Raw genomic sequence first — 27395 nt, forward strand, 5'->3', positions numbered from 1 at the left:
GGTTTGGTAGTAGAAGGCAGTTATGACAATGGTGTTTATAAGGGATGGGCTAGAAGGTCCGAGCTCCCCGGGTCATGTATTGACATTGGTCATTTTAATGCTACAATCCCAGCCTGAAGGAAGGACTGTACAGTGCCAGCTACCTTCCTGCTACTGCATCTGCAAATCCTAACAGATATATTAACTATATGTTACTTCTGCAATGTGTCCCATAATCACTAATTGTGTATGTTAGGATAAAGCTAATCATTCCTAAGAAGGCATACGTATCTATAAAATAGATTTCCATTTTTTTCCTGAGAAAAATAAATTGGTAGATTATAAAGTCAGATATGGAAATGTGAAAGAATGTTATCAAGAGAAGTATATATTATAAATTCAGGAATATTTCTGCAGTTCTTTTTCAGTAGCCTGTGACTGTAGAGGTTGTATTAACTTCAAAATCTAATGTGTCTATTAAATAGTTTCTCCCGTGTTCATAACCTAATCTGGAACATTATCTGCTCCGTTCTTCTTCAGAAAAGATTATACATACATACACAAGGGCATACTGATTAGGACCCAGGCCTAGATCCGGTGACGTCATTATAAATACAGATCTCTGCAGGATATTTTTCTTCTGAGGAGGCATCCTGTCAGAGGTCAAAGGAAGGCTCAAGTTATAAATATAAGAAGCTTAACATAAAATAGAGTTTTATATCACGTTTTATGCAATTTACATCTGACGCTGCTTCAATTTAATAACATAAATATATAATTATAGGATAAAAATGTACAGTACATAGGGGTGCATAAAATATATGTAATCATTGCATACATGATGTGTATAAATGTATGCATCTAACCTTGCTAAAACATAATAATTATAAATGTCACCTCAAATATTTAGCAAATATGTTATATGTTATTGTTATGTGATTCTGACAAACTAAAAGTGCTTTGGTATATTTGTTTTCTTTACATAAATAGCATATACAGTATATGGTTGTATAGAAACTTTATTGGCATCATTTAAAGTTATTAATGTACCTCTTATATCTGTACTACCTATAGTTTTAGTGTAGTTGGAATAAACAGAAAGAGCACCGTGTGTTTACCTTGAATACCAATTTTATTAATGTGTGGTATCATTAAATTCTTGCTTAAACTGAAATAAGATTAATGCACCTGTCTGTGTTCCATTGTTGTATCTACCAATTCTTCTTGAGTGGTTTTTAAACTTTCTGGGTCTATATTAAAGTATTTGTCTTTAAAAGCAAACATATCCATTATGGGGAGATGCCATATGTTTAATAATGTTATAAAATATTTGGCATCTGTAGCTTCCTACTAACCATGTTTTCCTTTTTTCTTCACTAATATACTTTATTGAAATCTATATCTATCTGAAACCAATATCAAGTAATTGTTTTCTTCATGATAAAAACATATTTTTACCAACCCTAAAAGGTCTTGCCCTTTGTAGTATTAATCCAATAAAATAGAGAGAAGATCGGAAGAAACAACTCTTCGCTTTAAGCGCTTTAATTGCTTTCATCAACATTTTACCTTGTACCCAGTTTTTTATCAGTGCAACCACCATGACTGAGGCAGGTCAGAACCTTTGCAGACAACTTACCCCTCCCACTCTCACCTGTTTTAAGCTTCTTCCCAATAAAAACACCTGCGGGTATGGTGCAAATGAACTTTGGACGATTTAATACAAATTCTTACATATAGACATCCTATAGACATAGACATCATTACCTCCCCCAACACTTTACCTATTAAACCCTTCCTGCCTGGCACTCCCTTGTCACCCAGTCGTGCTGGCCCTACACCTAGCTCCATCTTATTGCTGACTCCTGGTCTTTCTAGCAGTAAGGAGATGCAGCTATAAGACTTATTTAATTATTTAATTTTCTTTATTCCCCCAAGATGCATCTGGAGGGCAGCGAGTTGCTTAAGCACCTTTTTCAAAAAAAATTGTCATTTTTGTTTTTGAAGGTATTTCCATATAGAATCATATGGTTTTCCCAATCCCCAACAGTCTTATTTAAAGTCATACAAGGATATGTAGATATGCGTTAATGTTTTTAGTAATATGTCTGAATGGATCAATTTCAATCTTTTTTTTAAATCACTACAAAAATGCAATCATAAATTTGAAGACAACATAAATCTGTGCTGCACCGCATCTAATCCATTACCATAAATATTCCATAAAATGACATCAACATGATGGACTAATTTCAAGCCTTACAGACAAGAAAAGCAAATCATTCATTTTTGTATATTAAAACTCTTGGTCAAATGTGAATTGACATGTAGGATTTTCATTTTCCAAAGGCTTGTCTCTTGGAACATAAATAGGAATTATTTAAATAAAGTTCATGGGATGATCCTTATTCAGCATTCTGAGAAAAGCAATACAGATAGGAATATATTGGTAAACAGAATACTTGGTTATCACACTATATCCAAAGCATTATGCAGTTCCCGCTATAGAATATTTTATTCTATAAAATTCTGATATTGACATATAAATCAAACTGTTCTTCCTCTGCTCAAAAGATATTTTTCTTTTCATGAATGTTTCTCTCCTGGAAGTTATGCATTGTGTGTATGCCGCTGCTGTTATGAATATTGCCCTCAAGAGACTAAATACTTTTAAGCTAAGCTTCAGGCAGCAGCTAAACATACGGTTGAAATGGATATAGGGGAACTCTTTTACCTAAACAAGAATTTGTAATTCCTTTCAGCCCAGTTTGCAACCCAGAAACTAATGTTTCACAGCATTACTAGATTCTTGACTTCAATTTCAATATCAGTACTGTCTGGTCAGAAACATATTCACAACCCCCTGCTTAAAGCCGAACTAAACTGAAAACAAAAATATTACACTTAACTTTAATCCTACAGGTCCCTCGATGGCACTGGTCCTTCCCGCGACCCAGTCCCGCGTTGTCCTGGATTTCCTCCTCACCTCCGGGCGCTGCCATCTTCATTCTTCACTTCCTTGGTCTTCTTGGCACGTCATCCGATCTCGCACTGTGCAGATGTGAGACCGGGTGATGAAGCCCGCTGTAAAAGGGGGAAAAAAAAAAGCCAAACCTACTGCACTTGTGTGACATCTCTTTTCCATAATAGAAAAAATGCCCCTTCTGTGTATGTCCAAGATTAGGGCCTGCGCAGAAGGAGAACCCAGAGCCTTCTGGGATGTGTGACATAGGTATCCCAAGTGGCTCTGCGCTCCCATTCAGTCTTGATCACCTAGAATGAATGGGTAAAGTTTTGTCCCTCCCTCTTTCAGTGCTGCTGTACAGGGAATTACTGCAGGCCTATGTGTTTACATTAATCTGCAAAATGTTTTAGCTTAGAAAAAAGTGCAGAATTTGCACAGTTTTATACAGTGACTAGCAGCATGTATATTTATAAAGGTGATCCTTGACTTGTGAACTACGTGTGGTTCTTAAGTACATCAGATTTTTCACACTCAATAGGAAAGCCTGCTATCAATTATGTCAAACTGTGGAACAAAAAAAAAGAAAAAAATATAAGCTTATATAAAATATAGGCTAATATATATGCTCAACTGGATTTTTTGGCATCTAAAATATATATACATGGAACGAAGACCTAACTGAATAATATAAATGAATACAACTTCCTTTATTTCAACCTTTAATCATAAAAAAACATACTGTAAATACATTACAATCATCAATTAGCAACATGTACCAATGGTATGATCCAAATAGAGGACATTACATAATATTCACAACAAGGACATCTATCGGTCTAAAAAATAACAAACTATTAGGAAAATGGATTTATTTCCACACGTTTCGCAGCATTGTATCACTGCTTCATCAGGAAAAGTCTATGCAGTACCTATGTTATACTGTAAGGTATATAAAACAGTGAATAAATGACATATTAAAGCATCTGTGCATAATGATATCTAACTAATTTCTTCAATCTAGTAACTTTGATTATTACTTCTTGAACTGTTAGACCTAACAGTGATTAAACAAAGGGTAATGACAGGGGAACAGGAAGGTAAATAATCTAATAAAATATACAAAATTTGTATATGTGTAGCAGTAACATAAACCCAAAAAAAAGACAGAAAAGGCTCCTTGGTCAATTTGTATATAGTGAAACGCACTATACCATTCACTCACTTTACAATTAAATTGTAAATAGATAACAATATGCATGTCAGTAAATGAACAGACAACAAGGGCCCACAGTGGGTAGTAACATATCCATTATTGTAGACACAAGGGTGGTAAGGAAACCTAACAAAATAGCAAGAGAAATATAAAAGTAAATCTATATATAGTGATCTATAGGAGCCCATTATTGTCAATATGCATAAGGAGTTTCCCTTTTCCTGCAGTGGTCCTGTCTCCCTGGAGCCACAAGTGTAACTGAAACACCCTGCTCCACCAGCAGTAGTTTAATCCCCTGGCTGTCAGATGATGTCACCCGCACATGTGTAGTGAGGCCGCTTCTCCTGCAATATACTGCAAAGAAGCGGACTTGTCATCTGACATTCTAGGGACTCCATCTGCAAGGGTTAAACTCACAAAGAAGCAAAGTAATGAATGGAGGGAGATGGGGAGAGGGAAGGGAGAAGAGGGAGGAGGTAGGGAGAACACATAAAAAGGAAACACGAAGGCTTTATCTGCAGTGCACCCAAAAAAGCCATCTTATCATATGACATTATGGGAAGCTAATCAGCAAGGGTTAAACTTACAAAAGATGGGTGGAATGAGTGTGTGTGTGTGTGTGTAGAGGAAAGATGATGAAGGAGAAAGCATAAGGAATGTATAAGTAAAGGGGAGAAGAGGAACCAAGAAAAAAGTCTGTGTGTTCAGCGAAGACAGCCCCAAAAAACTAGTGAAACTATACCTCTAAATCATCCCATAATAAAACTAAAGGAGAATATTTGTGAGGCACTGTGGTCAGGTCTCGGTTCTGGGCTCTAAAAACAGAAAGTCACAGAGCCTGGGGGATCACAATGGTATAATGAGATAATAAAAGGAAAACATTTAATACATATATTGGAACACTATATAACATATGTATGATTATATATATTTTAATTGCTACATACAATTAACAGAATATTTGTATACAATCAAGATGTCACAAATCAACAATATTATAAAGATACAAATAGTTTTAAAAAATGCAATCTTGGTATACCAATAAAGATTAGGTATACATAGAATACCATACACTGATTGGGATATACATATTAATCTACCCTTACATCTTGTTAGCTTGACACATAATTTAGATCAGGTGGTTTTAAGGCATCCAATAATTTAATACATTTGGTCTCTATTTGTAGCAAAATAATTATCTATGTAAAGTATATTATGTACATGGTCTAATGCATACAATGTATGTTTATAAATATGTTTACATACGGGGGTGAGTATCTTGCTATTTCTAATAGAATAAATATGCTCATACATTTTACAGTTTCTTTTTGTTTTCCCAATATACAAGAAACCACACAGGTACGTAGATATACAACTCCCCCTGTATTGCAATTTACAAAGTGACATCAGTGATGTGTATACCCACTTGGTAACCTTTTAGATGTATTTACATCAATTCAATTACAATAAGCACAGTTGCCACAAAAGTCCCACACATTTTGCAAGGTTCACCTCTACTAGTGCAGTGACTAATGTATCTTTCAAGGATTTAGATCTTTCATATGTGAATATAGGATGATTTGCTTCATATTTAGTTACTATTGGATGACTAATGAACCAATACTTCATGTTAATATTTCCTGTAATGTCTGGTTCCTTCTTGGGTTTAGTAGAGTACAATAAATCCAACCTATTTTGATTTTTATCTTTTTTTAAGGCTCTCCTGACAAATTTATTCCTATAGCCACATGCCTTCGATCTCTCACTTAGAAGACTGACCTGTTCATTAAATTCACAATCATTAGAATGGTTCCTGTGGATTCATAGTTACTGGCTATGGGGAATGCTGCCTTATTAAGAGATTTGGATAACAACTGGTGGCATGCAGGATAATTTTAACCTATGCGGGTCTTTGCAGAAAAATGTTGTGGATATTGATAAATCATGCTCAATCGTGACCAGTACATCCACAAATGAGATATTATGATTGTCATAGGACATGTATAAGGACATAGTAAATGTTAAAAAAAGTCATTCAATTGGAGCTTGGCTAAAAGTTGCTGAATTAACGTAGGACCACCAGTCTGGATTATAAAGACATCATCAATATACCTGAACCACAATAGGCACAGGTATGAAAAAGAGTCGTCACTAGATATCCTTGTATTTTAAGATAAAAAAAATTACTAAATGTGAAATAATTCCAAGTGAGGATAAATTGTAAAAGATCAATTGTAAAAAAAATCCTGTACCTTCTCACATAGAAAGTTATCCACTATATATAAACCTTTGTCATAGGGGATTGATGAATATATAAAGATTCGTATCTATGGCTACAAGAATAGAATTAGGAGAAACGGTCACACCATCCCCTCTATTAGTTTCAAAAATTCAATTGTATTTTTCAGACACAATAGTAAACTTGTAACAATAGGTATGAATCTATATTGTCTCAGATATGAATCTATAAAGATGCTTGCTGGTTCAGTGAGGCAGCATACACCTGACACAACCTGGCACAGCCTGTTGGCTGTAGTAAGTTTTTCTAAATTTTGGGGTGGGAGTAAAAGGTGTGGATAGTATGTTGTTTAACCCAAAGTTAGTTTTGTAAATACCTAATAATAATTGCTTCCCCATAAGCATGTGTTTTTACATCAATGTACTCACCCCTAAATCATTGTGTGAAGTCTCTCGTAATGGGTTGATAACATGTACGGTTACTGAGAATCTTCTTACACATCTTCTCATATTATGAGTTACCCATAACTAATATGTTTCCCCTTTATCAGCAAGTTTAATGTTAATCTGTTGATTAGTTCTCAATGCATCCAACACCCTACTTTTTTCTATGGGTTAAATTGTCCTGCAGGGTAATTTTGGGATTGACGTGTAAGATCTCATCCCAAATTTGCACAAAAATAGCAATATGTATATTAGAGGTAGAGAGGGAGACTTCGGATTTAGGTTTCCATTTCAGTAAACCTGGTTGTTTAGATGTCTAAATTACAAGATCTGCAGTGATGTCGGGGTTTGTTCTTTCACCCTCATTTTACAATTGTATGAAATCCTTCAAGACATGAAAGTCTTGAAGGATTTGATACAATTGTAAAATTAGGGTGAAAGCACCAAAGTCTTCATACATCCTCAAATCAGACCTGGGGTCTGATTCTTGTTTTGTTTCATCAAAAATCAAATTCAAGTTCAAGCAACATGGAAACAAGTGAAAATACTTAATAGCTTTGAAATTGTCCACTGGCTGATCTGGACAAAAGCTTAATTCCTATTTCGCACTTCTATTTGGGCTGTAGGGAGCGAAATTGATGATAAATTATTAACTGTTAATTCTGTCTAACATCTGTACCTGCAGATAGATGTGCCTCAATAGATATTGGTTTACATTTATATGTTTGAGTAACGGTGTTGGATATTGTGTGGGGATTGTGTAAAAACCCAGTCTACATTTTTGGAATAGTCACTGTCGGAAGGGACTCCTTATCTGTTTGACCCATATCAACTTGGGCAAGAGACAGACGTGAATCCACTGTCACAGGAAGTGAGTCCAATATAAAACAAGTGGATAGGGTAGTAATGGTAGTGCTTGACCTGATGAGGAGAACTAAGGATTTTGTCATTTGAGGAGAAGTGTTCCATTTTGGTCTCTTAATGCCCTAATGAGTTTTAGGATTGCTTGTATAATTATTCTTTTTGGGTCTAGAGTGTGCTTATGATTTGTGAGTTTGAGATGAAAAAGAGGATAAATAAGATTCTGATCCTTCCCCTTGTGATACAATAGGTGAGCCCCCTTTAGTATTAAAGGCTGCAATAAAGTAATCCTCTATTATATTCACCCCTAAGAGCTTGACTCCTTGCTTCTGTGGAACAGAATAGAACGAAAATAACATAGTGCTAGTTTTCCACAAAATATTGGTAAATAGTTTTTATACTTTAAAAAAACTGAAGCTTAAGTTCTTGTTTGTTTTTGATGAAATTGAAAGATATATTACATATAACAATTGTATAATGCTGTCTGTGACCCATCTGGAGAGAACTCTACTGGTTTCCTGTGTTAATGATAAGATATGAGGGTAAGGGGTATGACCAAGATAGGAATACAGAGACGGCAATTCTGACCTTTTGCTATGCTCCTAAAAATGTTTTTTTTGTGTGTTATGTGTACTCCCATTCTCACTGAATGATTTATTAGACCGGTGCCTATGGGCACCATTACTCCACATAGCACAAACAGAAAAGGATGCAGACCTTAAGTATGGTCTAGTACATTTAAAAGGTATCAAATCAATCAGTTGTACATCAACAACACAAATCAAAACCAATGACCTTCTGAGTATCAAGAATCTTTGTGTACAAAGATCAAGACCACCCTAGTCAGTAATATCTAAGCTGAGAAGGAAGAAAGAGGACATTGAAACTGATGAACTTGCTACAAGAGCATTATATACTGCAATTTCCAAATTCAGAAAAAGTCTGTGGTAGAGAAAACAATTATTTTATTGAAGAGAATGTACATTAGTTTTGAAGTATTAACTTTCAAGTTTGATTTTTAAATCGATGTACAGATGCACACTCAATCTTTGTTTCATATATAGACTATTACTACTAGACAAAGAAGGTTACAGTTAACTCGGCAATAGGTATTTCTTTTCAGACTTGCCCCGTTTGATTGACACTTCAGATTAAGCCATCAGGTTCTGTCACTTGTTTCATGACTAGTTAATCTTGAGCTATTGGTTTCTGTACACACTTTTTTTTGATAACACTGTGAAAAAGTGAAAAATTACCTAGTGGTCCACCATCTGACTGGATAAACAACTACATAATATATTCATTTATAGCTGCCTATTTATAAATGTTTTACCTATAATTCACTCAACTTTTTATCAAAATGTACACTTGTTTCACATTGGATATAGTTCGAAATTAAGAGTCTTCAATTAAGAATTAGGAGTATAAATCGATTCCCACATTTTTTGCATGCATTGTGCAAAATGTTTACATTTTGGGTAAAGGTTGAGTAAAAACATTTATAAATAGACTATTTACTTTTGCACAAAAAACATTTATTGTATTTATTTTTTTGCTTTGACTATGTGAAAGCTAATATTCATGAAAGTACTAATGTTAATCCTAAATCCCAATAAAGGGCCACTATTGCAAGAATATATAGTATTCTGGCACTTGTATGAATTAAACATAGTATGTTCTATGTATAAACAGCTTTTTTATTTAACATTTTATTTTTATTGAAGATAAAGCTGACCAAGTGAAAGTCACAAGGACTGGGACAAACTTAACAGGGGCAATTGATGTCAGGTTGGACAGCTTGGTCTTCAAGTAGGACCTCTGGCCTTTTTATTGCTATATATATAAAGTGTTGATGTTAATTAATGAAAATGATTCTGTAGCTCAGACAGTACAGTATATTGTTAACTAAATGAAGTGTAAGCTAAAACACACCAGACATGCTAATGTTTTTGTTACCTGCAGCCATGGTTTCAGCAGTCCTATTTCTGCGCTATCTTGTGAGTCTGTGAGGCACTAAATCTATAGAAAACAATCCCTGTGAGTAACCATTAGTTTGTCACAGTATACATACAAGGAAACAGTGGAAGCAATGGCATTTAGATATTTGGCTGGACAAAAGTTCTGCATGAGTATGAAAAGTAGGGAGCCGGAGGTTTTAATACAGGTATCATCTATGACATGTCTTGCCAACAGAAGGGGCACAGTCAAAAAGATGGAGTGAATGAAAGCATGAAAACCTACATATCAGTAGTATTTCTTTATTTTATCAAGATGTTAAAAAAGAAGATGGGATAAATCTTTTGGAAAGGTAAATAAATCAGTTTATAAACCTGACAAAGATAGATGAGGCACATGGTGCTTTTTTGTTTAATTTGATATAACCATTGGAAACCTATAGGAGGTTGTAAAACTAAACAAGACAACATCTGTACATGTTTACAAAGGGAAGCGATTGGGGAAAGCACATTAACAGGCGACTTTTGTTTATACTGAAGGGAATGGAAGTTATCTTTATAAAAATATATTAAATCCAGCACTTCTGATGTTGTAGAAAAGGCAGGGTGTTGCCTAATATGTGGTTTATTTTTGTTGGACAAAAGGTACTGCTCACAGGCAGGAAAGATCAGGGAAGGCGTGCTAAGGTATAACAGACTAAATATGGTGATATTGTACAATCTGTGTCAGAGCAGATGTGAATAAACATGGTTTGTATAAAGGTCCAAACTGATATATCATCCATGGGTCAATCAGTGCATCTTCCTGCACAACCTTCGAGCTAGAAAGAAGAGTTAGGTAACAGTGGTGCTTTTCATTCTCTGGAATGTGTTGTGCACGCAGTCCCTGCTGCTGCTTGGAAACTGATATTTAACAACCTATTCCCCATGGATGCTGCTTATAATATTACTAGATCAAAAAATGAGCATTTTTAGACTCATGAATAAAGGCTTTTCTATGAAAGTTGGCATAAAAAAAACTACAATTTTTAGCATTGTATGATAGAATATTGCAAAATAAATGTGGGAAAATATCAAACACTTTTTTATGTATTTCAGGACATATTCTATTCTAGTACATAAACTACCTTAAAAAATATCAACTATTTTCCATCTATGCTTTGCAAGCTGTATTTAGATCTTACAAAGTATAAGCAATGTTCTGTTTATTTCCACTCTTTTATGAGTTCTGCACTTGTCAACAGGAATATGTTGATGGCAGCTCTCAGTTGCACAGGGAAAGAGCATGCATCTTGACGCCATAGAGTACAGAACTTCCTGTCAAAAGATATTGTTTCTTTTTCAATTCTGCACTGCAGAAACTGGATACAGCCTGAATATATTTGCTTGGATATTTCTGGTGTCAATTAGAATCAATATATGAGTACATGGCTATCCTCAGGAGGGACAAAGGATTTTTTGGTACCTGGCGCGAATCAAATGAAATGGGCCTATCTGCTATTCTCAAGAAGGCTGCTAGTTAGAATTGCTCTTTTATGGAAAATGGCACAAGAGCAGTTTCAGTTAGTGGCCTTTAGGGGTTCAAGCCAGGTGCGTAGTGCAAGTGGAGAGTATGGTTAGCCAATAGGGGAGCAAGGCACAAGTTAAGACTGAACCTACCTTTGCACCTGGCTCATTTGTTGGCTGGGTCTTGGTCAATCAGCAAGGATGTCAGGTGGAACCTGACCTCTTACTTATTCCTAATTCCCTAGTCCAGATCTTCAATTGCACTTCTTCAAAACTAGAACTTTTAGATATGGGGGGGAAAGCAGGATATTTACCTAGTTTAAAGCCCAGAAATTTCTGATGATGGCTCTGTTTAAAGGCAAGGCACAAGCTGCAAATGTTTTTTTTTATTGTTTTTGTCCAATAAATAACTTATCACTGTGGCAAGGCTGGAAATTGACACAAACCAATATCTTTCCCAAATTAATTTTGCTACAGGGGACTTTTTTTAAGCTTTTTTTCTTTCCTCCAAAGGCAGCTATACAGAATAGAGGGATTTGGGGGTTTTCCTAAAATATAGAAAATGAGTTGTAATTGACCACTATGCGGTGCTTTCTTTGTGCTGCTTATGGAAGATGCAAAAATTACACCTTCATCACTTCAATTTGCCCTCTGTGATATCTTCAGGCAAGTTATATATCACACTTTACATGAGCAGATGTGCACCGAAAAATCAGCTCAGGTCCTACATATTGAATTTATTATATTCTTGTAACAAAAAAAGCATGTGTACATTGTGAAAGCCAAGCTCCCAGGCATTCTATTTCTAGCCTATCTTGTTCTCAGCATCATCTGCCTGGTGCGCATAGCAACCTGTGGGGATGCTGCACAAGTCCCTTCATAAGCGCAAACCAGTAAGTAATCCTCCCAGCAGCCAAGGGGTTAATTGAAGAATCACATCCCCACTAAAAGGAGTGGTTAACCCTGTCACTGCCACCATCACCCCCTACTGAGCAGGAATGATAAATGGGAGAGTGCATTGCTTGAGATGGCTGCATGCTAGGGTAATTGCACTTTATAAAGTGTGCTAATAAATTCTTTCATTCTTGATATACAGTAACTGAATATTAAAGCTAGTTATAGGGCTAGTGGCTAGAGTTATGACAGTGGCAGGAAAACTGAACCTAAATATAATTCCACACCTGGAAGGATACATCCATTTATCCAATACCAGATCATCAGTGTTCACAATGAAATCACAGATTTATCAGAAATACTGCAGCATTGTATTAACAGATTTGGTACAGTATGAATGCAGCACAGAAGAGATTTTGTCACATCTGCTTTAATTATGACAGTTGTCTACCTGTTATCATTGTCTGTCCACAAGGTGCCAAATAGAGCAGAGTAATTGTATATGATTGCAGAAAAAGACCTTAGTATGAGCCACATGCACTGATCCCCCCTATGTGATAGCTGGAAAAGCATTGAGGAGCTCTTATGCCATGGCAGCAGAGAGTGAAGCGCAGTGGAGGAGATGCCTGCACTCCAGAGCATAGACAATCTCTTAGCTGCCAGTGTCTTTTCTTTCTTCTTCACATTGCAGCCCTGTCACAGCCAGATCGAAATCCCCCTCTACTACAGCTAATCCCAGTCTTTTCTGACAGAGGGAGGGATTTTTTTCCTTCTAGTCTGAGATCATGCATGCAAATGTTCCCTGGTTCGCCTGTGACTGCTTCCACACACTCTAGTAATCACATGCAAGACACTCATTCTGGGGGCAAGCTGCAGTATTCAAAGAGGACCTGTTCCAGGAACTAAGACTTTTTTTGGACCTTCAGGTGGTGGACCTGTTTTGCATTTTCCCAGGGGTGCAGGGGAATTTCCTTGGCTGTGTATAATTGGAAAAGGTGAATCTTCCCCAACATCTGACAGCATCAGGGACCTCCTATTTGGATCTAAGTAGTGGAAAGACCTCTGAAGACTGGTGTGACGTTGAGTCACTCCAACAAGGGGAATTGTGGATCTGCTACCCAGGATTTTAATGCGGATTAAAAAGAGCAACATTTGTCGGAGCGAGGGAGCTGGATCAAGAAGGGGACCAGTGGAGCTGTGAGGTCTCTACACATTGTAGGTGATTAGGGCATAAAGACCTGCTGTACAAAGTTGGAGAGAGTAGGAGGCTGTATCTCCTGAGCTGGGGGTTGGAGGAACCGAAAAGACGACGAAGGGAGAAGGAAAGGCAGCAGGAGCCCCTGCCGGGAATATGGGCACTTTGCGGGACTTGCAGTATGCTTTGCAGGAGAAGATAGAGGAGCTCAGACAGAGAGATGCTCTGATAGACGAGCTGGAGCTGGAGTTGGACCACAAAGACGAGCTGATCCAGAGATTGCAGAATGAACTGGATAAGTATCGTTCTGTGATCAAACCGGCCACCCAGCAGGCTCAGAAACAAACTTCCACCACCTTGGGGGACCAGAGGACCAAGAGGCAGGCTATATCAGCCGAGCCAACTGCTTTTGACATCCAGGATCTCAGCCATGTCACTCTTCCTTTCTACCCCAAGAGCCCACAGTAAGCAGAAGGGTTTAAGCGTTGTGTCCTTGTAGCATCCTGTTTGTGCTAGTTCAGTGCTTCTCTGTATTGTCTCTGTCCATCTACCTGTGTATAGACGACCTACTGCACCTTCTGCTTTCCATTTCTGTCCTCATCCTCTGCAGTAATGTCTAACTAACACTTCTGTATGGGCTGTTGTGCACATTTCTTCCCCAAAAATCCACAGTAACTGCACCCATCTATATGTTGTTGTCAGATGCCCAGGTATGTGGAACTACATCATTTCTATGTTAACAAAACTAATATGAAATATGTTTACTGTGTACTACTGCTTTTCTATGCAGAGGTGCAATTTAAGGTGGGGGGAATGTTCAATATCTGTTACTTTCATGTTTTTTTCAAGTTAGGGTTGTTTATAATGTTTCAGATACTTTGGGGTTGACATGTAACTAATAACTCTTGGAAAGGTAAGTGTAAAAAAAGTAGCAAATGGACTGCAAATAAAGATTTACAGTACATTAAAACAAAAAAGGAAGGAACAGTGATTTTTTTTCTGCATAGTACTGGCAGGCACTAACCCAAAAGAAGAGAGGGGCTTCAGGGACATTAGCCAAACCAAATATCTTAAAGTTTAAAATATCTTGTGCCTCAAAGTTTTGTCTAGGAGGCTCAAACAGCCAAAGGTGGTGGAATATACTGCCCAAAAGTAATATACTAGCAAACAGGTGATCATTCAGTAAGACTCTTAAATTCTCGCTAATGTTAAATAATTTAGCAAAAAAGTAAATATATTTTGAAGTTTAGCCACTCAAAACCCCAGTCGTTTCTATTTGTTTTTTTTATATACTCATATATACAAGTAAGTAAGTATTTATAGTATTTATACACACATACATATATATATATATATATATATATATATATATATATATATATATATATTAGGAGCCTTTAAATTATTCCGTAAAGCCAAGACATCAAAGCAAAATAGTTAATCCACAGCTCCCTCATGGGTTGATTATCCTGAACATCAAGAGCCATATTCCTAAAATCATCCCAAACATAGTGTTTTCATCTCTACACACATAATATATGGAGATGAGTCAGAAGGGAGGGAAACGATTCACTGGGTTGATTTTATACATGCCTCTTATTTACTTTATTCTGATTACCGTAATCAGTTCTGTTTGTCTTTGAGCTTGACATATTTGGATTGACTGAGTTAAATATTATCATCCAATTTATCACAACATAGCAATACAACCAATAAAAACTATTTAAACAGATCTCCAGATCAATTATAAGAACTTATTTTGCACAAAAAGCTATTGGCCCAAGGTGGTTTGATTAGGGTTTTTTTTCACAGTCACAAGTGATTTTGTGATAATAGCTACTATGGTTTACAGCGCACGTGCTTTGAACATTCCCATATTAGTAGACTTAACGTTCCCACTTTGGTTGCAGAACAATAAAAGTTAGAGGTTCTTTACAAAGTTGACAATCATCCTAATAATGCGTTGTTTTTGTAATTTTTTGGAATCTGTGGCCATAGTGCCACAACCTCCATTAGATAAGCAGAATGTGTTTATGCTTTGGGCTCTACAAGGAAGCTTTAACCCTGGGTTGTGTGTCTTGAGGTCCTCTGACTGTCAAACATATAGTGCATCTTATCACATACAGAGGTTACAACACACTGAAAAAGTTATAATATAGTAATACCAAATCACAGGGAACTTACTAAAAAGCACCAGATCTGCAAAAATGTACTGTTTGAAATATGTAGTAAGGTTTATTGTAACTAAAATTTAGAGACTGATCTGATTTCTGGTGGGGGTCTGAAATGAAATCAAGACAACTGAGCTATTTTCTGCTTTTTCGTTATTCAGCCCCATGTAGCACATCAGCTATAATACTTCCAAGAACTGGATAATTGGTTTAGTAACATTCTTTGGGTTAACCAAGGACACACGTCAATAGCTTGTGGTTTTACGTTTTTGATCTATTGTAACTTTGAATGTGATTATAAAGCCATATAAAAGAATGGATTAAACTCAATGGAAATACCAAAATTAACGCTAAAGAAGGCTAAAATCTACCTCCACCATTTACTGTACAAGACTAGTCTATAAATACACATATAGTCACCTCCTACTTGCTAATTTCCCATTTCATGTCTTCACACTCTATTAAAATTCACACTTTGATCTATTAGAAGGAACACATGGCATTCTGAAAATAGGAACATTTGCTATCAGTATGCTGTCAACAGCAAACTGGAGAATCACATCCCAGCAGGTTAACAGGTAGCAGACTGCAGGTTTTAGCTCAATGTGTTAGCAGAGGATACCTGAATTAATTTAAAGATCCATTTGGTATAATTATGGGAAACTGCATTACTAAAAAACCACAATATTATCATGCGAGGATATACCAAACCTGTACAGGTTAAACATTGTAGCTTCCAACATTTGATACAATGCAGTTCATCAGTTTTCTATATATTCAGCCATTGCTGAATGCAGTTTATGTAATCACAGCGTGGGTTAGCTGAATACATTCTCCAGAGAGGGTGATAAAAATCCTTTAGAATTAAGCTTGAACAGCAGGGACAGTTTATACAATCCTTGGGGATTGCCAATGTCAATCACTGCAAGAATGTTAAACACAAGCACTTTCTCTCATGCCTTTATCAGTTCTGGCAGTGCATCCTGTGTTTTAAAAGAGTTGGAGCAGTTCATAGATATACTGCATAAACATTTTAGTGATGCAAACCAATTATTTTATTATTTGTGGCAATTCTACCTAGAGAAGTATACAGATGCATTGCAAATACAAATGTATTAAAGAAATGTATGATTAGCGTTGTGCACTAGTAAAGAAGTTTGACTCATTTTAGTGCTGAATATTAATATTCATTGTAAGTCCCTGCACTGTCAGAGTTAATACTCCTAAATCCTCTACACTTTGCAGCATTTTGCAGCCTTTGCTAATCTGTATTTACCCTTTATATTATTCAGAAAGACACTCGCATTATATGCAATAGTTGCAGTGTGCAATCCCCTAGTGGGAATGGTGGTTGAAAACAATATATATGCTCTTATTGTTGCTGTTGGCTGCTTCTGAGGCATGACCATATTTTGCTCTGTCTGTCTAGCAATGGAGGTTATGCCTGGTTCCTTAGCAACAGGAGGCTAACATTGGAATGTTGTGCTGTGAGGCATGGAACAATCATATTCCTATACAGGGCTCTTCTCTATTCTATATTGAGTCTATCTTTCCTCTATCAGCTGTTTTGTCTTTTTGTCTCATCCATCTCCTGGTTATTGCTCCACATTTTGTGTCAGATGAACCCTGTGTTCTATTTTACTGCCCTTTCATTCTGCTTTAATCTTTCTAGTCACATCAGCCTCTCACAGTTCTATTATACGCTGTTTGATTACCTTTGCGTGCTACTGTATTTTTACAGATTCATCTCCAAGCCTACCATGTCAGACTTGCCATCACTATAGTGTGCGTGCAAGTTTTTTTCACATATAAGTATAACTTTGCCTTCTGATAATAAACATAATATAAAAAATGTAGTGAACAGTTGGCATTACGTTTTTCAGTCTTAATGTGTTTGGAAAAACCGCAAAAGTATCTTTTCTGACTACTGAAAAATATTGAAATGTTGCCTGTTGCAAAGGAAGTCAATTATAAGCTATATATGGTTGACTATAGAATACTTACATAAACAGTGTCTCTCATGTCTAAAGTTATTTTATATATAAAAAAAGAAAGAGTATCCAATAGTCACAGGCACGAAGGAAAATTTTAACAATATATTGCTAGCAGTGTTAGTTATTGTATCAATTAATCTGGACAAAATTGATTATGATGAAAAAAGGTGCAAAATGCTAATATTCTGCTTTAATAGAAGAAAGCTACAGCCATTGTGCACTCTTGACACCATTCCAGTACTGCTTTCCAGGAGTAAACTAAATGAGATGAATGCTACTAAGTCAAAACCTTACAGGATTTACGTAGATGATCCAGTGATGTGAAGAAAAAAGCACTCTGTCATTAATCAATGAAAAATCGATGATACATGGGGAGGGGGGAGACAAAGTCTTATTTAAACCACCTGTAGGATTGTCATATACTCAGAAGAGGGGTTAATACAGACATAGTGTGTTTCCATGGATTTGTCTGTATTTTCAAGCACATCAAAATACCAAATAACATGGTTTTCAATAGGACCTTTGTACAACAATTTATTGGATTCCCATGTGTTGACAAAAAGCACACTATTGAATTAACCTATGTGCTGGCATTCAGAGCAGTTGAAATGAAAACTGTGCAGTCTAAAACATCTTACAGACATCAGTGCAACGCTGGTAATGCTTGCACTTTGGTTTGAATTACGCAGATTTTGTTATCTGCTGAATAAAACTGGAATATTGCAAACTTACAGTTTTCAAATTAGTGATGTGCACAACCAGAACTTCAAGGCCTACTGCATGTAATCACCACGTGCATAAAAAAAGTTTTAGTTGGGCTTATATCTAATCATATAATTGTGACACTTTAAAGTAACACTTTTTACTGTAGCGTACATATAGCCAGAGTCCTAACTGCAGGGATCACAGGGGACCCAGGATAGGGGGAACACTTTTAAGGTGCCTATGGCTGCTTGCAACCCTAAAGCCTCACCATTTCTCAGCCATCTCGGCCTTTTTGATTGTCAATGTGGCATAGGGAATGGAGAAAAATTGTGACTGGCCATGTTGGTAGCCAGTGGGTTTACTGGTGGCATCCACCAGATCTAGCTCTGCCCCCTGGCACACAGATTGGAAGGAAAGCCATAGCACAAGGAAGGGAATCTGTCCTCCCATGCCAGGGAAAGAGGATCAAAGGGCAAAGGAGTAGGAAGACATAGTGCATGATAACATGCAGGCACATAACTATCATTGCAAGGGGAATGGTGAGCTCAGGGCCCACAAAGTACAATAGTGCAGCAGTTGCTGCTTTTCTCCTGCATTTTCTCTAGTCTGTAGATTTTTGTTTAAATTCTTGCATCTGATTCTCTGGATAGCATCATGTTACATTACCGTGATACAAAACTGTAAACAACATATCACTGAATAAACTACTCTACAGCTTACCCCTTGTTACCATACTATGCACGTTTTCCTTTTAATGTGTTCCTGAGACTACATCAAGTAACTTTTTACTTTAACTTTTTTAGCTCATTTAATTACCATTATGAAATACTAGAAACTGAATCCATTATTTCAAAAGAAAAAAAACACATTTCAGTTGATCAAGACCCAGCATGGTAATTAATGTTTCAGAGACAAAAACTGAATGATTCTGGTTTTATTATTTCAAGTGAAGTTCCTCTATTGTATGTCTGCCAACATAAAGTGCATTATTTTTTTTTCCTTCTCAATTTTATAGAAAACCTGTGTTGTGAAATGCATGGAGCCTAATACTGCTTACTTACTTCTAAAAATGCTAGTTGCTGGGTTGTCTTTGGCCTCATTTTTTTCTGATCCACTGACCCTGAATATGTATTCCTTTAGGGAAGTCAAAGAAAGTCAGGATTGTTAATCTTATTTGTTCTAAACAGGTCACTTATTAGTGTTGGAGCCTTTGAATCAGTGTAACAGCCAGACAACGAACATTTTAAAATGGAGAGTTAAACAGTATTAGCCTATTCATCAATGGAAAGGTTGATTTCTGGAATCGAAGCTTATAAGTGTTTTGACTGCAGTCATTTTCTTTTTGTAACAGTTTCTTTTTGTAAAACAATTATACATAAGTTTTCCACTCTTTATATGTTTACTGCTCTGTTGCCAGAGCAGAGTGACATTGATTCATGAATATCATTTTCTTTTATGAGTGCAATAATAGGATTGACCGACTCACAAGGGCCTGCAGAACCATAAACTGTGCATGCCAATTTAGGTTGATATTTAGGTTTTCCTGTTTTATATCCTTCGGGTTCTTCTTGTTTCTGTGCATTATCTGTCTTTTTCATAAACATATCAATACATTTCCAACATGCAAAACATTTAAAGGAAACTGTTATGCTCTTTTGCTACTGAAAATACTGGTTTACACAAATAACTGGCCGAATGAATGAAAGAAAGAAAACTTTCCTTTCAACCTATTTCTCTGAAGGTTCTCTGTGCACAAAGACAAGAAACTTCTTTTGATATGTGTTGGCAGCAGCCTTTTTATAAAAGAAAACAAAGTTTGCAAACAAAATATATAGAAGTATGGCTCTAACAAGTAATGGTCACTTAGCTTAGTCTTTTGAAGCTTATCTTGATTTAAAAATGTGTTTCTATTTGCTCCTATTAAGTAGCAAAATACAAGAATAAATAGGAAATCATACTTTTACTTCAGTATATGAAGTTAATATGGTTAAACCTTTGGCAGGTTTGCATATGGCCTCATCTACACATGTACATGGTCATTGGCAGGGCTGCTAAATGACTACAGCTTTCTGATTTGTCCATAGATTTATATAGACATGTATGGACAAAACTGTTAACATTTTCACATGTTAACAAGTTTCACCACCATTGTTTTTTTGGAGCCTGCAAGTGAATGCAATTGCATTAATCTTTTTTTGCAGTAAATGTAGATAGGTGGGTTGTGTTTTTTGGTCGATACATAAAAAACATGTTTTTTCCAGAGTAACTGAGACTTTTGTTTGGTCCCTTTTTACATTGGGAGTAAAGAATCGTATCATTGGATCCAGTGACTTTACCTAAAAACAATTTACCGTGTTAAGTTTTACTGGCATAGGACCACTAGCACTGCATTGGTCTAGAAAGGCCTTGCATGTTTTTTTAAGTTGGAAAACTGATTTAAAAATGAAACATTGGAGACAGCATACTTTTAGAACCAACTAGGCAACATATTGACAACCAGGTTTCCAAGAATTTCACACAGTTTCAGCAAGATCAGTGGGCTGCCTTAGAACGTTTGCTTTGTGTTAAAATCTAACCTGTTTTGATGGTTCTAGGAAGAGGTTATAGTAACATAAAGCATAAACAGCACATCACAAGCTACGGTTGTCAGTGTTGTCTATGCACTGGTTTGATATCCAGCTTAAAAACACTGAAAGAGAAAAAAACGTGTGATCACAATAACAGAGCCATTACTGGCACATGCAGCAATATCCTCGTGAAAGTAAATCTGTACTGAAAAAAAATGTGCTGATCTTCCCTGGTAAAGTTTTAGGTACTTGGCTGTCCTGCAATTCCTAGAAATGTCCTGTGACAAATGGCTGTTCTACAAACTCCATCGCTTTGAGCTGCTGAATCTGAGCAAAGTTACAGCTCAGTAGTTGAGACTTCTACGATCTTCTATGACCTCATCGGCAGTGTGTTTTTTACTGTTCAATAAATGTTTAAACCACTGAAGCCAAAGCCAGGCATCTAACATATTCAAAATGGGGTCATCAATGGTATATTATTTTTGTCAGTACAGGTTTCTGCTAGGGGAATAATATAATAAATTTAATAAACTAAATTGTGCGTTTTCTCACATTATGCAAGGCTTAAAAAATATACAATCACCAATTTCCTGCATTAAAACTTGTGCTATCTACCCACCCGTCCCTTTACTATTATCTTTTATTTATATAGTACTGTCATATTACACAGCACTGTACATGTCATAGTCAAGTAACTAAAGCTGCGTACACACGGCAAATTTTTCTCGCCCGATAATCGGTATCGGCCAATTATCGGGCGAAAATCTGCCGTGTGTACAGTCGGTCGTCGTCCATCGTCCGACGACCGTCCTGGCGGATCCATGGACGATGGACGACGACCGATCCTAATGAAAGGGAAGGGGAGAGCGCGCAGCAGGGTGCCGCTCCGTCGCTCTCCCCCTCCCCTCTCCATAGAGCATGAACGGTGCTGTATGTACAGCATCGTTCATGCATCGTGCAGTCTTTTCTCGTTGGAAAGGATCGTGAAAGATCCTTTCCAACGAGAAAAATTGCAGGTGTGTATGCAGCTTAAGTGACCCTCAGAGGAGCTTATCTAATCTTCCCTACACAATCTAATTCCAGATTAGGGGGTACAATATAAAATACCAATATGCTTTTGTGATGTTGTGGAAGCTGCAGTAACTGGAGAAATCACATGCAAACATGGGAAGAACATACAAATTCATGTCTCCTTCTTTCTCTTCATTCCAGTACAGCAGCCTCTTGAAACTGCTTCTACCAAGGGTTATAAGGGTTGGAAGTAGGAATGACATTTTGAGGGTAGGTGGAGACATAGGCAACTTTCAATCCCAGAGTATCCAATACTAAAGAAGCATAAGGAGGCTGCCGCTTTGGAACAGTAGGTAGAAAACACTTGCTACTGGAGAGGTTGATAGGGCTGATTTATTAATGGAGTTAAATATGTTCACACAATAAATTGTGTAAATATTCACTTCCATCCAATTATGGGAAGATATATTAAGTCTTTAGCAATTTGCTTTTCACATATTTGAATAAATAAAGGTAAATATTCACACATTTTATCGTGTGATGTAATTTTCAACTAGTAAGACAAACTTGTCTTCTATAGCAGGAAGATGACATGATATTCAGTTATATCTTCAGAGATTCAACAGGATATATTTAAAGTGGAACTATGGAATAAAGAATTGCAATCAGGCAGGATTTGTATTGCCTTCTGCAATAAAACATACTTACCTACCTGTTAGCAATCTTTTCTTATAAGTACACATAGTTGCACATGCACAACTCAGGCTAGGATGCCAGTCACAAATGAATGATATGGAGTAAAGCACTTACGCGCCTATTAGGTGCTGTCAGAAGCAAACCGAAGTTACCAAGCCTTATATTGCATAACATCAAAGGGAAGTGGAGCTTAGACACAATCCTGCACCTATATTTGTACCTTTTTTGGAAGGAGATTTTTAAATACTTATTAGCATGAGTTACCTACTAATAAAAAAAATTGCCTCTTTTTATAAACTTAAGTTCAGTGTACAAAAAGGCAGTTGTCAATAAGTATTCAATATCAGCTATTAAAATTCTCATGTGTGCCTGAGGTGTTAGGTTAGGTGCACATACAAGCAATTTATAGTAGTAGTATCTTGCACCACTAAATCTGCTTTTATTAGCAATCCTTTGCTACACATATTAACAAATAGCTCCCAGTGGAATGGGGGATCTAAATAGTATGTAGTTGCAATTAATCACTTATATTTAGATCATTCATTAGTACAGTCACTAGTGATTAATTACTACTACATTATACTTGTGCGCCTAACTCCATAGGGAGCTATTTGTTCAATATGTAAAGCAATCGATTACTACTACTAGTAATTTTATTAGTGTGATTGCCCTACTGCAAATATATTTCTCATGTTGCTTTGCTGAGACAGGCAGGAGAATGTATTACACTGCATGTGTTTGAAACCCAAGAACGTCAGAGGTTGCATAGAAAGCATTGTCTGACACTATCACTATGCACAGTGCAGTGCACATCTGCAACACGCAGCTGCAGGGATTTCTTTCTTTGTGTGCTGCAATAAATTTTTGTCCACTTAATAATAATGGGGTAAGCATCACAATAGACCGCACCACAGGTGGTTGTGCATTGCAGTATTACGCACAGCAGAGCACATTCCTGAAGTGTGAATGGGGCCTTATAGTCCATTTCTATTTATTACTTTTTGAAAATACAGCTGACATAATAACTATAAACTTCTGCTTAATGTAACAATCATTTTTTTAATACAAATATTTTAACATCCTAACTGAACTTTTTCTAGTTGATGGAAAAGTCTGTAACATTCCTGTAAGTTCCTGTATTTCAAGAGTAATTTCTTGAAATAAATATGTGGAGATTAACTAAGAATATGTATGAAAAATGATTAATGTTGAACCTGATATCTTCCAGCTGTGTCTGCTGACGGGACTTGTGTTTTTCTTGCTGTATATGCTCTAGCACTGACTGTTCCCCTTTTGAAATGATCTTGGCTCAAGAAATAAAGTTTAGGGGCAATATTAACAGTGTACAGCCATGATCTATTTTGTGTCTTTCTTCTTTATCTGTCTCCCTGTCTTCCATCCAGCAGTGTAAGGTTATTCTCAGGCTTCTGGTCTAGCTGGGAGCTCCTTTGTGGTATGTCTCTTGGGAGCTCAAACTTAGCTATAGCAATATTTTAGCCTTTTAAGGCAAATGGCTGTAGTTGAGCATTGCAGTGGGAGGCTGCGATGAATTAGCAACACCCAGTAAAAGAAACAGAATAGTCACAATCCATCTTCTGCCCAAACACATTGCTCCAGCAACTTCGGCACAGTGCAAACATTTCTTTTGTCATATCTAAACTTCAGTAATTAAGTCAGTTGTATATTTTGGAATCAGTGTGGGGGAGTGTGGAAATGACAGAGACAACATGCTGAATGTTAAACCAAAGTTTCTACTCCTTATCTAGGCCAAACAAAATGATTCCAGTGTTGAAAAACAAGAGAATTGCAAACACATCTTACTGCCAACTTATCTGCCTTTTCATGGTGGCTGTAAGCCCATTGATAAATGGCTAGACATTACTAATTGTTTCCATTAGTTTGTTTTAAAATAATGGGTTCCTTATCTGGCTACAGTTAGCCCATCATTGTAGCTTTTACATGACCAAATAAATATTTTATATCATTTCAGTGATGTGTATATTTAGATGAGCATAAGCTCCTTATAATCAGTGTCAGTGCCAAACATTTTTCCTCCTTTTCTGGCTGAATTATGAAAATATATTCAGCAAACAAAGGGAAACGACATGATTACAATGCCTTGAAGAAAGTACATAATAATTAAAATAAGTTAGATATAAAAGGAAATGTGTTTTCTTGATAAGGTTGTTCTGTTGCATGTTTAGCAGTATATTGTTAAAAGCCTTTTTATAATGTGAATGTGATTATTTCATTACTAGTATGTAAGATAGAAAAAACCTATTAAAATATTTATGAACAGATGCAGTTATTTCACTGCTGCCAAAACATAGGAAATTGGTGGTAGATTTCAGTGATATCCTGTATGCCCTATTGTATTTTAATGTTTTCTTCTTGAAGCTTTTCACTTTAACTGAAAAATAATCCTTTGTGTAGTAAAATAAGAAATAATTTGTTACACTTTGTTGTAGCCATCAGCACACCCTTTAGAGAGTAAAGTGACAACAGTCTGACCTGTATGTCCTCTATATAGCAAACCTTAAATCTTCTCCTTGCCGAGAATGTGCATGTCCCCCTGCTCCACAAGTACAGTAAGTAACTTATCTGCAGGTTTAAGCATTGTTGAATGGGGAATCTAAGAACGTTTATTTTTGATGGTGCTGGAACGTTGAAAGGAGAAAACTTGGCAACATCTGAATATGCAGGTCAAATACATATGATTTGTAATTAGGTTTGTAATTAAGTTCAGATAGTCTTTTCCATCCATGCATCCTGACAAAATCAATTTGAATTTGATATATATATCAGCCTGGAGTTACCTTTAAAGTTTCCCACATTAGTAATTGCTATGGTGAGGAGAAATATATATCTAAGAACTGAGAAGGATTGATCTTACCACCAGGGTCCTAGACCTAAATAGCTGGTACTTTTTTGAGCACAAGGCATAGTTCTGTCTCTAGTTTTAAATAACACATGCAGTATATACTACTTTAAAATTTGTCAGTTTGGTAGGGTTTCTGAAATGTACATTCTTGTTCCATGTCAGTAATCCAATGCCTATTCCAGCTCATATATTTTGTTCCAGTCGTTTTCTTTTTTTTCCTCATAACTCTGGCATGGCAGTAAAAGGTTGAGGATAGTTTTTTTACTCAAGTAATATGCAAAATAAACTTGTAAAATCCCTAAAAGTACTAACACATAATAAAATATTGCTGGGCTATGCATCTTTTCAGTAGGGATTTATTAAGTGCTTACTTGTCCTAATGACAAGTGGGGATTGGCCAGATGTTCTGGGACAAAATAAATTTACATCAACTGTATATTCGGAATAGAAGTCCCAGAATAGAGCAGAAAATCTGCATTATGCCAACCACAATGTCATTCTCTATTTTGCTTTTAAAAGAATTACTGCACTTTCAATAAAAAAAAAAGTGCATAGAACACGTTTTCTCCCTTTCGCCTAAATTAGCCCGCCCACACCCTCCACAGATGTATACTTACTAAAATCCAATGGCTGACAGTTTCTTGGTTTCTGATGCCCTCCAGACTTCTATGGGACTGTGTCCAAAGAGTGGAGGCAGTCCAGTTGAAGTCTATGGGGCTGTATTGCATAAATATATCTACTGTGGTACTGGATGTAAACAAACAGGTTAAGCACTGGCCATCAATTTTTCAGTAAGTATACATCTTTAGAGAGGGAGTGTGGATGGGAAAATATGATAGCTTTACTTTAATTGCAGATGCAGTTTTCTTTTAAGTTTATGATGGATCAAAAAGAGTATCTATAGTAGAAATAAGAAATCACCCCAAACGGAGAAAGCACGGTGTCATAATTGGCCAGAATCAATGCTGGTTGGTACCTGGTATTATACCTTTTTTTGCACCTCGGTGGACAGAGCATAGCATACTCTGATAAAATTACAATGAGCCTAAATTATATTCATAGTTTTATCTTCAGTGACCTTTTGTTTTGTGAACCCACTCAGCTCTTTAATTGGACAAAAATAACATTTGATTTCCAGAACAAATCAGACAGAAACATAAATGTACCCTGATGAAGGGCTCTCTACATATGTAAGTGTTTATATTAATAATAACTGAATAACTCAGTCTTTTTGAGAACCAAACAAAAACCTTTTCATGACATCTTCATGGTGGACATGCGTTTCCTAAACATATTTTTGTTGTGTCTGTTTCAGATCTCCTTGTTGAGTATAATTATAATCTAAAATGAACAGTTAATTAGGGATTAGTGTCTCTCTCTGCTTCATAGCTATTATTAATAACACAATCTCGTTCTTAATTCATTTACAAAAGATCAATGTGCCATATTTGGCTTCACAGTGGAAAGAAAAGCAATCATGTACTGAACTTTCCCAGGGCCTTTTCCCACTTTATAATAAATCATCTTTGCATTAAGCAAACAAATGTTTGCTGCTTTATGACATGTCTTGGGAATATCAGTGAACCAGGGTTTTTTTTTTTCATAGAAAGGAACAAGTTTTCCTATCATATATCAGTTAAACAATTATTATGGTCACCTACCTAAAAGATAATTTTTTGGGAGGGTATGTCTGCTATTTTTATTATTTTATTTAGTTGTGTCCAAACCTTACTTCCTGAAATGTGTTACTACCTAAGTATTCCTCTGCCAATTCCCAGTGCTTGAAACATGAATCTTTTAAATTAGCGGCATAATGAACACACAGGAAGATTACTGATAAGGGCCTTTGTTACTTTCTGCCTTTCAGGCCTACTTATGAAAATGATAGGATAGTTGCCTGGTTGTGTGCAGCTTTACTATTTCCAAGTCATTGACCTGAAACAAGCATACAGCAAAAACTGAATTTTAGACAACATGCATTATTAGAAGGAGCAAATAACTGTGTATTTTACAAATACACACAAGACATATACAGAGAATAAACATAACAAACCAGTCTGAAAACATAACAGACATATAGTGCATTTCAATAGGGAAATATACAAGGAAAGTCAATTTTT

General features: G+C 36.3%; 1 protein-coding gene across 3 annotated transcripts in view; it reads left to right on the plus strand.

The window, feature by feature from the left end:
* The window catches only part of PRKG1 (protein kinase cGMP-dependent 1), a 513859-nt gene that overhangs the window by 81439 nt on the left and 405025 nt on the right, over nucleotides 1–27395 (plus strand). The window contains exon 1 of one of the 3 annotated variants that reach the window (XM_072423235.1): nucleotides 12706–13714. The exons of 1 other annotated variant lie outside the window; for it this stretch is intronic. In XM_072423235.1, the coding sequence (XP_072279336.1) occupies nucleotides 13407–13714 (308 nt within the window). In that variant the 5' untranslated portion in view covers nucleotides 12706–13406. Of the gene's footprint in view, nucleotides 1–12705; nucleotides 13715–27395 lie in introns of those variants that run through there. One more of the 3 variants, XM_072423232.1, reaches the window with a different exon arrangement.

The sequence above is a fragment of the Pyxicephalus adspersus genome, chromosome 10 (genome assembly GCF_032062135.1).
Source record: "Pyxicephalus adspersus chromosome 10, UCB_Pads_2.0, whole genome shotgun sequence".
Taxonomy (NCBI): domain Eukaryota; kingdom Metazoa; phylum Chordata; class Amphibia; order Anura; family Pyxicephalidae; genus Pyxicephalus; species Pyxicephalus adspersus.